At 45.3% G+C, this 11,816-nt stretch overlaps 1 protein-coding gene across 2 annotated transcripts in view; it reads left to right on the top strand.

The window, feature by feature from the left end:
* Positions 1-214: 214 nt before the first annotated feature.
* The window catches only part of LOC147622345 (14-3-3 protein 7-like), a 35,187-nt gene continuing 23,585 nt past the window's right edge, over positions 215-11,816 (top strand). For both annotated transcript variants that reach the window (XM_086823451.1, XM_086823450.1), the window contains exons 1-3: positions 215-410; positions 906-1,212; positions 1,303-1,390. In XM_086823451.1, the coding sequence (XP_086679577.1) occupies positions 338-410; positions 906-1,212; positions 1,303-1,390 (468 nt within the window). In that variant the 5' untranslated portion in view covers positions 215-337. The remainder of the gene's footprint in view (positions 411-905; positions 1,213-1,302; positions 1,391-11,816) is intronic.

Here is an 11,816-nt window from a genome sequence, read left to right as displayed (position 1 = left end):
CGGCCAATTGTGAATGGCCCCCTAGAGTGCCCCGTATTGAGACAGCATATGCTAAATATCCTATGGAGCTGGCTTTTGAATTTTGTTTTTAGTGGAGGTCGTGGGCGCGAGAGTCGGTGGCCACTGCGTCCACGTGGTGTCACAGCTGGCCTGGGCCTTGGCATCCTGGCTGGACCTCGCTTTCCCCGTGGTAAGCCTTTTTTTTTTTTGGGGGGGCTTTTCTTGCTCTCCAGTTCAGAAGTCTCTACCCCTCCTCTCTCTCTCTCTCTCTCCGCACTGTCGTGTTTGCCCTATTTTTTTCTTGTCCAGCAGCAGCGAAGCTCACACCGCCATCGCCATGACCACCGAGAAAGAGCGGGAGTCCCTCGTCTACATGGCCAAAGTCGCCGAGCAGGCCGAGCGCTACGACGGTAAGCGTGCTCTCTCTTTCTCTCTCTCTCTGCATTCTGATCGCTGTTGTATTATACCTTGCTTTTTCTTGCTTTCTGCCATTGCCTCCAAGAACTTACATTGGCTTTCTCCATACCCTCACCTCCGCTTTTTGTTTGCTGCCTTTTGCCATGACGTTACATCCGAATTGGTGCTTTTTGCCTTAGCTTCTTTCTGCCATTTTGGCCACTTTTTTCTCACATCTGCTTTTTCTCCTTTGCCTCCTTTTAGCCGGTTGCGTTTAGTTTTTCGCAGCCTTTCTTACTTCCATTCTGCTTTTTGCCATTTCCTTGCATCCTCACCTTTTCTGTTTCTTGATCGTAGCCATTCCCACATATGCTTTTTTACCTTTTTGCACGCCCCCCACTCCCGGCCTCTCTTCCTCGCACTCTTTTTTTTTTTGGCTTCCATATCCATTTACTATAGGATCTCTAGCGTTTGCCTTTGTCAGCTGAGTTTCTTTTTCCTTTGAACAGAGATGGTAGAATTCATGAAGAACGTGGCCAAGCTTGATGTTGAACTCACAGTAGAAGAAAGGAACCTGCTTTCAGTAGGTTACAAGAATGTCATTGGTGCACGCAGAGCTGCATGGCGTATCTTGTCGTCTATTGAGCAGAAAGAAGAGAACAAAGGAAATGAGCAGAATGTGAAGCGGATCAAGGATTATCGAGGCAAAGTTGAGGACGAACTTACCAACATCTGCAATGACATCCTCACCATCATCGATGAGCATCTGATCCCATCATCAAGCAGTGGAGAGTTTGCAGTCTTCTATCATAAGATGTACCTACGTCTCAATCCCTTGTGCCGATAAGGTTTCAATTTGTGTTTTTTGTGTCATTTGAAATGTTTTGGTTGTCTTTGATATTATAGGAAAGGAGATTATTTCAGATATCTTGCAGAGTTCAAAACTGGGCAGGAGAGAAAGGAAGCTGCAGACCAGTCGTTGGCATCATATCAAGTAAATCTCTTATTAGGATTAGTTGTTTATTGACATTTTGTATGGTTAACAGTCTTCAGTACAATAGTATTGGGTTGCTTCGGGGTTCATTCATGCCCTTGATTTTCAGCCAAGATTGCTGTGGCCCCCTTTTGTCTAGTTTTCCTCCCTGTTTTGGTCTCATCCAAGCCTTTTATGTATGTCTTGTCCCATGATGTTTTGAAAACTGACGCATACTTCCATTTGCTCCATGGAGCATTTTTAACCAAAATGTTTTAGTTAGGCGCATCATTGAACCCAATTTGTGGAGAAGTTGGCCAAGACTTTCAGACATGCTTCCTTGCAAGGGTAGGCAGGGTCATCGCAGGCACCATATGAGCAGGTGGGTGTGGACAATGGAATAGCAAGGAGTCAAGAGTGTCTGAAGGGTGGCCATTGGGCTGTGGAGGATAACACAGGGTTCCACTTTCGAGAGCTGGTACTGCCAGTAGTCATTGGTTGACTTGAATCAGTGTGGCCCTTTCTTCTTCCGAGTTTTATTGCTACAATTAATGAGGGACTTCAACGGTGAAGAGTTTATGAAGTTCAGTGTGGATATGTGGTTTCTTTATCTTTATTTCCTTTGTGAAGTGACTTTGCCATCTTTCCGGTTAAAGTGTGGTGCTGGATGATGTGTCGTTGAGGGGGAGCATGGACCTTTGATTTAGAGGTGTGCAAATTAGATGGTTCATTGGTCAAAGGTTATTGGTGTTATAAAAGGAAAGAAGTGAAGGTGCATTTATGGGGCACATGGATCTAATGGGGTTACATGCTTTGTACTCATCACATGAGATCATAATTGCATCAAACTGTTACATAAAATATGAAACGGTAGGAAATACATACAAAAATGTTTTTTTTGGAGTTGTTTACAAATAAATAAATAAATATAATTATTATTTTTCATAGTTGAACTTTTTGATTTCCACTTATAGAGTCAAGAGTGCAGACATTGGTACATTTGTGATGCCTTATTGTCTATTATGGAAGAGAATAAATCAGCATGCCTTGGCATTTGCGGATGATGGACCATATTTCATGCTTCATGCACCTCTATGGTGTTTACTTTGAATCTAGTGTATTTGTAGCACTTTTAAACCTATTTACATGTTAGTCTTGTCAAAAATTGTTTAATTAAAACCTAAAACATGGGGTTTTTAAACTCCTTATATCTATGACACGTTTCTAAAGAAAAACAACTTATGAAACATTTCTGTAATCTGTTTTGTATGGGCCATTCTTGAAATGGCTGGAAACAGTGCATGAGATGTACCATGAAGTGCAAAGAATGTTGTGAGTCGTTAATGTCCTCTCAGAGCTAAGTATTGTACTTGCCTAACATTGGCTGAGGGGACGTGTGACTGGAGCAATTCAGCTCCATCCTTGCGAGTGGCCAAGCTTGGGTGATGGCACATCCATGATGCGCAAGTTGCCACGAAACTATGAAAAGTGGCTTGATCCCATATGGAAGCACTATCCCACTTCATTTTGGGGATCACGCTCGGAGAACTATGGTTTTACGGAGTGGAGCCATCACCTCAACATAGGGGCTTGTATCGATGTGGATGCACGTGAAAAAGGCATAGTTCACCAGGCATCCCATGATTTGGCCTTGGAAGGATTGTTTTTCAAGGGGTTCTTGGGGGAGAGAGTGGAGAGAAAGCCACGATCATCTTTATTGGGTCTGAAAAGCGCAAGGCCGAGTGGTACGGTGTACCCAATAGGTTTGGGGGGTGAGGGGTAGCGGGAGGACTAGAGGTGCAAAATGAAGAGGAAGTTGTTTGAGAGAGAGGTGGAAGGAGGGGTTGGGGGGAATGTAAGGATTGCAGACCTAGGAACCTTGTTAGCATTAGGTCAACTCACTTTAAACCCGAGATTGATGATCGTGATAGAATTCGGCTAGAAACTCTTCTTCTAGCCATAGTTGTGTTAGAAGTCATCTCCTGTCTATTTGTATACACCAGGGCCTTTGTTGTGGGTGTGCCCGCCCGTATATCATTTTTCCACACTTCCCGTATTTTTTCCCTATTTTTTCCATTTTTTCCTAGTGGTGGGAGGGTTGCCAGATGATGCCAGGAGCACCTCAATGTTGGTCGACTGGATCTTCTTTAGGCGTGGGCATGAGGGCTGCTGGCCGACTGCTTTTCTTTAGTCGTGGGCATCATGATTTTGGCCGACTGCAGTCGTGGGTCCTTTTTTCCAGTCGTGGGCACTATCTGCTGCTGGCCGACTGCCCTCTAGGAGTTGTATATATTGCCCCTCAGCCCCCACCACTTCCTCATTCAGTATTTCCGGGATCTTGTGTATAGAGAAGAGTTTACACACCTATCTCTCTGTGTTACTTGTGCTGATTATTTTCTGTAGTCTACTTGCTCTTGTCTACCCAAGTTTGGTTATCATTTCTGTTGCATATTTTGACATGGTATCAGAGCCCTAGGCTCTAGGAGATCTTGGGCGTTTTTTTGAGCAAGAGGGAGTCAGGTGTCACGGAGCTACCCTCCGAGTGGACCACAGAGGACGGCCCTCGAAGATCACATCGAGTCTGAGATAAAAGCAACACGGCGGAGCTTCTTCAGGTGAACTATGCTCTGATGTCTCGTATCATGCGGGATAAAGAGCCCACTTCCGTAAAGGAAGCCCTTTCACAGGATACTTAGAGGGAAGCCATGCAGGTGGAACTTGATGCCATCGAGAAGAACAACACTTGGGAGTTGGTACCGAGGCCGTCGAAGCGGTCAGTCATTGGTGTCAAATGGGTCTTTAAGACCAAGTACGCGGTTGATGGGTCGGTGGACAAACACAAAGCCAGGCTCGTGGCTAAAGGTTATGCTCAGCGGCCAGGCATCGACTACGAGGATACCTTGGCACCGACAGTGCGGATGACCACGATTCGGACCGTTCTTGTCCTTGCTTCTTCTCAGAGGTGGCCCGTGTACCAGATGGATGTAAAATCTGCGTTCCTTAATGGTGACCTGCAGGAGGAGGTGTATGTTGAGCAACCTCTAGGCTTTATTATTCCAAGATCAGAAGGGATGGTTTACAGGTTACGTAAGGCCTTGTATGGTCTTAAGCAGGCTCCCAGGACTTGGAATCAGAAGATTGATTTCTTCTTTATTCGAACTCGATTTCAGAGTTCGGTTGCAGATCCGAACCTGTATCTCTTTCGGGAACGCGGCATGGTCACACTCATCATCCTTTATGTGGATGATCTCATTCTCACCGGCGGTCATATGGAGCACATTGGAGTGACGAAGGTTGCCTTGTCAAAGGAGTTTGAGATGACCGACTTAGGCTTACTCCACTTCTTCTTGGGATTGGAGATTTGGCAGACCCAGAGGGGGTTTTTTCGTCTCTCAGCAGCGGTATGTTCATGAGTTGCTTGAGGCCTTTGGGATGGAGAACTGCAAGCCTATTACTTTGTCGATGGACCCGAACACAAAGTTAACCGTTACAGATCCTTGTGAGCCAGTTGATGCCTCGCTGTACACGGAAGTTGGTTGGTTCATTGATCTGGTTGCTGAACACCAGATTGGACTTGAGCTTCTCCGTGGGACTGTTGAGCTCTTTTATGCAGACGCCATTGAAGACTCATTGGGACGCAGGATTGCGGATCTTGCGGTATGTGCAGAGTACGAAGGATCTGGGACTCTTTTACACAGGAGGGAATGGAGTCAAGCTCCAAGGTTGGAGTGACTCAGATTGGGGAGGAGATCCAGACACGAGGAGATCTACTTCAGGATACACTTTTACCCTCGGCTCAGGAGCAGTTTCTTGGAGCAGCAAGAAGCAGCCAACTATTGCCCTTTCTTCGACAGAGGCAGAGTATCGGGTTTCTTGTGGTGCTGCTTGTGAGGTTGTATGGCTGCGGAGGCTGCTAGGCGAGATTGGGTTTCCACAGAGGGAGCCCACAATCATCCAGTGTGATAACCAGAGTTGTATAGCTATTGCTCGAAACCCGGTTTTCCATGCCCGGACCAAGCATATAGAGATACAGTATCACTTTGTACGTGAGAAGATCTTGGCGGGTGATATCTTGCTATTTTATTGTTCGACGGAGGACAATGCGGTGGACCTCTTCACGAAGTCTCTACCTCAAGCTACGCTCAGGCGGCACTCCAGCTCCCTTGGGTTGGTTTCACAACCAGGAGCTGAGAGGGGGTGTTAGAAGTCATCTCCTGTCTATTTGTATACACCAGGGCCTCTGTTGTGGGTGTGTCCGCCCGTATATCATTTTTCCACACTCCCCGTATTTTTTCCCTATTTTTCCCATTTTTTCCTAGTGGTGGGAGGGCTGCCAGATGATGCCAGGAGCACCCCAATGCTGGCCGACTGGATCTTCTTCAGGCGTGGGCATCAGGGCTGTTGGCCGACTGCTTTTCTTCAGTCGTGGGCATCATGATTCTGGCCGACTGCATTTATGCAGTCGTGGGTCTTCTTTTCTAGTCGTGGGCACTATCTGCTGCTGGCCGACTGTCCTCTAGGAGTTGTATATATTGCCCCTCAGCCCCTACCACTTCCTCATTCAGTATTTCCGAGATCTTGTGTATAGAGAAGAGTTTACACACCTATCTCTCTGTGTTTCTTGTGCTGATTATTTTTTGCAGTCTACTTGCTCTTGTCTACCCAAGTTTGGTTATCATTTCCGCTGCATATTCTGACAAGTTGTCACGCGCATGCCCGTGCCATGGCTAACCATATGCAGGAACAGTCGTAATCCTTGATTAATTGTCAGTGAAATTAGCATGTAGGTCCCCATTAGTAGCATCATCTTCATCCACATCATCATCAGTGGGAGCATCATCATTAGATCAATACAGCAAAGCGTCCACGCATGTAACATTGGTATCAAAGCATTCATGCTCAACCCACTATGTATAGTCCCAAGGAAGGTGCACACTTCCAGTAGGAATGAAGTAGGTAGCAGATGGAGTGGTTTGCAAACAGGCAAAGCCAGAGGAAGCATTCCTTGAGGGTATGTACGCGGAACCAGTACATCATCAAGCTTTCAGATCAATTCCAAAGGCCTAGCATAGGCATGATCAGTTCAAGCTTGTGACCCACTGTTGTGTTAAGGGTAAGGGAAAGCAGGCATTGGGACAACAGTTGAACAGATGCTTAGTTCTTTAGCAAGACTTGGAAGTGGAGATCAGGAGTGAAGGTGTTCAGGTAAAAATATCAAGTAAAGTCAAATTCAAAAAAGGAGAAGGTCAAAGTCAGTAGTAGTTTAGAGACAGTAGCAATCCAGGGAGGAAAGATGACAGAGTGTCCACCCCGTCATCAAGTTTAGCACAAGGAAATCTCACGTGCATGCTCGTAATCATCTGTAGGAGTAGTCTTAATCCCTGATTAACCATTAGTTAAGTTAGCATGTAGGTATCAATAGCATCATCTTCATCCACATCATCATCACTAGCATCATCATCATCAGATCAGTAAAACAAGGCTTCTATGCAGCTTCCTGTGGAACCACCCTCGGGCTCAAGGTCCAGATTGACGTGAGTCAACTCTGCCTAGGTAGCAAGCCCTGGTGTCCCGTACGACCAAACTGCTTGATCCCCTAGAGCTACTCCTAGTCATGAAGTCCAACATGCTTGGTAGATGTCTATATCTCAAGGATACCTTATTATATAATGAGTCCATAGTTACGAAACATCTCAAAAAACGTGTTTCATAAATGTTTCATGTCTTTTTCAGATGTATCATAAATTTTTCATACACAAGGGGGTAGAAGCTCCAAAAATATGTATATGCATTATTTATTGCTAGACAACTTGAAAAACATTCATGAATTACACTGACAACATGACTAGATTTTTCTGGTATCTAAGTTAGGGACTGGGCCTTCGATGCTGGCCCGTTGGCGGCACGTAGATGGCAGAGTGCAGTTGGTTGTGGTGATTTATGTCGGTCGTTTACAGGCAGACATGGCTGATTGGGTCTTTTGAGCACTATATAAGCATGCTGTGGAATAATGAGTTTCACATCTTAATTCTTTGTGTGATTGGAGCCTCTAGAGCATTTCTCTACGTTTGGGCTGATCTGAGGGTGATCTACAGTAGTGTTTGGGCCGAGATCAGGATCTACATGTTCAATATCATTTTGTACTTGGAGAGTACTGTTGTATCTCATTTTCTTGTACATGAATAGTTTAAGTAGTTGTGTTGTGCATGTGTCTGTCTATTCAAACGTTCCAATTTAGCAGTGTGATGCGCTTTTGCAATTTATGGACTCACATGGCACCTGTTACCAGCATAGTAGCAGGGGAACCCTGTTTCCCCCCATTGGGAACGGTGGAATGCGTTCCCCCATCGCCTGAACGAGTGGAACGTTGGAAACGGGGGTTGGAACGGTGAGGTGGTGGAAAAGACGTGGAACGGCAGGAAACGGTTGTGGAACGGGAGATGGAACGGGAGAGGGAACGCGAGCCTGTCGTTCCCCCACGTGGGAACGCTGATGACGTGGTTTTTTTTAAAAAAATAGAAGCCCGTAAGCCTTGCGCCAGTCGCTTTTCGGAAGTTCGCACCCGGGTCCCGTACGCCTTTCGCCCGTCGCTTTTCGGAGTTCACGCCTGTACCAGTGTACTGTAGTCGCCGTTGCTGTCCACAACTCCACTCAGCACTGCACGTACTGTCCTGCCCGTACGGCGTACTGTTCTGTACTACATAGTACAGTCGCCCCCAGCCAGGCCCCCTAGCCCTTGCAGACTTGCAGTGTACACACTAGTGACTACATTCATCTAGAAGGCAAGGCAGCAAGCTTTTCTCTTTCTTCTCTCTCTCTCTCTTTCTTTGTTTGAACTTTTGGTGTTTTAAAAATTACCTATGTCACAATCTGGACTGCACACTGCATAGTCTCTCCCCATTAAACACAAGAAAAAAAAGGACTCATTTCTTTGTAATGGTTAACTTTGAAAGCCTATTTAACTTTTTGCCCGAATTTACAGAAATCATGGCTTACTCGGGTTCAAAGCGACTGGCTTCGAATGCTACTTGGTGGGACGAGGTTGAAAGGCTAGAAAGGTATTCATCTAAGGGAGGTGCAACACGATGGAAATGCAAGCAATGTAACAAAGAGAAGTCAGGAGGAGCAAACCGTGTGAGAGCACATCTATGCCATGTAAACAATGAAAAAGCACAAGTGAACAAATGCCCAGGGACAACACCTGAAATGCGTAGAGAGCTTTTGGCAAAGTACCCAAGTGAAGAGGAGAAAGCATGTGCACGAAAGAAACCGGCAATTGATGCATCTTACTTCAGTAGACAAGGGGAAGATGTACACTTGGGAGATGGACAACAGTATGGAGGACTTGGGAGCTTTGCATTTTCCCAAGATTCGCAGTCTATGGGTGCAAGTTCCGGCAAGCAGCAAACCTTGGGAGCAGCTTGGGATCCCCACAAGAAAGAGAGGGTAGATGCAGCTGTTGCAAGGTTCTTTTATCATGATCATGTAGCATTCAATGTTGCCAGGTCTCCATATTTCATTGAAATGGTCCAGGAGATTGCACGGTATGGCCCACCATACAAGCCTCCTTCATATGAGACACTACGCACCACCTTGTTGCAAAAGGAGAAAGCTGCAATTGAATGTGCTTTAGAGTCTGTGCATGAAAGTTGGGCAAAGAATGGTGTGTCACTTATTGCAGATGGTTGGAGTGACACTCGAAAAAGGTCCATTCATGGCATGGTTGCTTATTCTCGAGGAAGAATGCAATTCATTTCCTCACATGATGCTTTTGGGACTGCAAAACCTGCAGATCAGCTTGTGGAAGAGTGGGCCGAAGGTATTGAGAAAGTTGGACCAGAGAATGTTATTCAGTTCTTAGCTGATGGTGAGGCAACAAATAGAGCAGCTGGTCTTAAGCTTAAAGACAGGTATCCGCATATCACATTTAGTCCATGCTTTGCTCATTGTTTGAGCAACTTATTGAAGGATGTTGACAGCTTGCCATGGGTTGATCCACACATTCAAAAAGGCAAGGAGATAATAAGCTTCATTCAAAACCATCAGTTTATTTTGAATGAATTCCGCAAGATATCGGCCAAAAAGGATCTCTTGAAGTACTTAGAGAGATGCTTTGGTTATAACTTTCTCATGATGAAGAGGTTATCCAAAGTGCAATTGCCTTTGAAGCAGTTGGTTGTATGCAATGAGTGGATGGGATGGGCACTTTCTCGGTCAAGAGCCGGCATAGAGGTTGCAAGAACCATACAAGACTTCACATTTTGGGATGAAGTCAATCCTATCAATGCTATGATGAAGCCGATCATGCGCTTGATGCGGTTTGCAGATGGACGGGAGCCATGCATTGGCAAGGTTTATGAGGGGGTTGACCGAATGATCGAGAAAATAGGGAAAATGAGCTTGTCTGATGAGAAATATGCAGAGGTTCGAGAATTATGTGAAGCACGATGGAATGGTTATCATTCTCCTATGCATGCTGCTGCGTATGTCTTGGATCCCGAGTTCCAAGGATGTGGACAAGAGGCCGATGATGAGGTGATGGATGGTTGGGAGACAGTGCTTTCTAGGCAGGTTCGTGATGCAGATAAACGAAGGTTGGTGAAAGACCAACTTGGATTTTATCGCAGCAAGTTGGGAAGGTTTGGATCGGCTGATGCACAGAGAGATAGGTTTAAGATAGGGGTTGCTTTATGGTGGGAGGATTATGGGGCTCGTACACCACAGCTTCAATCATTGGCAGTAAGGATCTTGTCTCAAGGTGCAAGCTCCTCTCCGATTGAGCAGCTATGGAGTGTGTTCGGCCATGTTGCATCCAAGAAGAGGAACAAATTTGGGACAAAACAAGTCAATGACTTGATTTTTGTAAGTGCTAATTTGCGCTTGCTTGGTGATATGGCATCTCCCAAACCAGAGAAGTTTATATTTCTTGATGAGGAGTCCTCGGATGATGAGGAGACACATGGACTTGCAGATCCTGGTCAGGATGGGATTAAAGATTTGGATGCTGCAGATGTTGGTCTTGATGATATGGCTTTCTTGGATGACATAGATGATAGTCTCCTTGATGGCATCATTGGCAGTAGCCATGCATGATATCTCCTTACTATTTGCATGTCACCTTGAGGCTTGGACTTTGGACTTGGATTGTTTCTTTTATCTAGGCTGTGCCATGTGGGCCACATTTTGTGCTTTTTGCCACTTATGTCATGTATGATGTGGGCTAATTTATTTTGACTTGTGAGATCTATTCAGTGTTAGTATCTAGCCATGCAAATTATGGTGCACTAGACTTTAGTGTGTCTCTGATTTGGTTATATAAATGAGCATTGTATGTTAAGATTTATCGTCATTTCTAGGAATTATCTAGGTCGTTCCCTGTTTCCGTTCCCCCTCGTTCCCGTTCCCCCTTTTTCTCTTTCTCGTTCCCCTGGTGGTGCTTTCGTTCCGTTCCCGTCCCCGTTCCGTTGCTACTATGGTTACCAGCCGGCAAGAGTTTGGTAGCAGCACATGGGCGTTGGGCAACAGTAGACATGTTGTAGGCAGCAGCAAGCAGGTCGCAATTTGACACGTGGTGGGCAGGCTGCCTAGAGTGCAGTTGGTTGTGACCTAGAGTGCAGTTGGTTGTGATTTATGCCAACAGTGGACCCCTTCTACAGGCTGATAGTCCATATACTGGCGAACTGTGTCTTCTGAGCACTATATAAGGAGGCTGTGGAATAATCAGTTTCACATCTTAATTCTTTGTGTGATTGGAGCCTCTGGAGCGTTACTCTACACGTTAGGGCTGATGTGAGGTGATCTACAGTAGTGTTTGGGCTGAGATCAGGGATCAACATGGTCAATAGCATTTTGTACTTGGAAAGAATTGTTGTATCTCATTTTCTTGTACATAATACAAAGTAGTTTAAGAATCTAAATAGTTTTGTTGTGCATGTGTCCCTTTATTCAACTACTCTCTTGTTTGATATTCACTTGTACATTAGGCACAAAACCACATTTGGTATTAGAGCCTAACCTTGCTTTAGCTAGATTTTCCGCGGATGGATTTGTAAAGCAAATAGCGTATACGGCAAGCTCATTCTTGAGCTCGACCGTTGGGATATGTGGACCCTCTATAGTTGGGTATCATATTGGTCACCATGTGGCTATCTAAGCATGATTAGTTGTCAAGTACATCATTGATTCCAAAAGCTCTTCTTCGGGATATAATGAATACTAGTGTGACTAGCCATTGTGTCCATTTTTAGCCATTGTGATTGGTAATACTTTGTAGCCAATACAATTGGTATAGCTTCACTATAGTGTGACTACAGTCTAGGGGGTTTGCGAGTGTGACTCATCTCCATTTTAGTTGGAGTTAGCTAGTGTGACTTAGCTATTTCTTCTCTCCACCTAGTGTGACTAGATGAAGGTCAATTTGACTAGAAGTCGTGTGTCACTTGTATGA

This window comes from Cibotium barometz, chromosome 29 (genome assembly GCF_041138505.1).
Source record: "Cibotium barometz isolate CiBa-2024 chromosome 29, ASM4113850v1, whole genome shotgun sequence".
Classification (NCBI taxonomy): Eukaryota; Viridiplantae; Streptophyta; class Polypodiopsida; order Cyatheales; family Cibotiaceae; genus Cibotium; species Cibotium barometz.
Note: the sequence above shows the minus strand (reverse complement) of the source record. Positions and strands in the feature narration are given on the sequence as shown.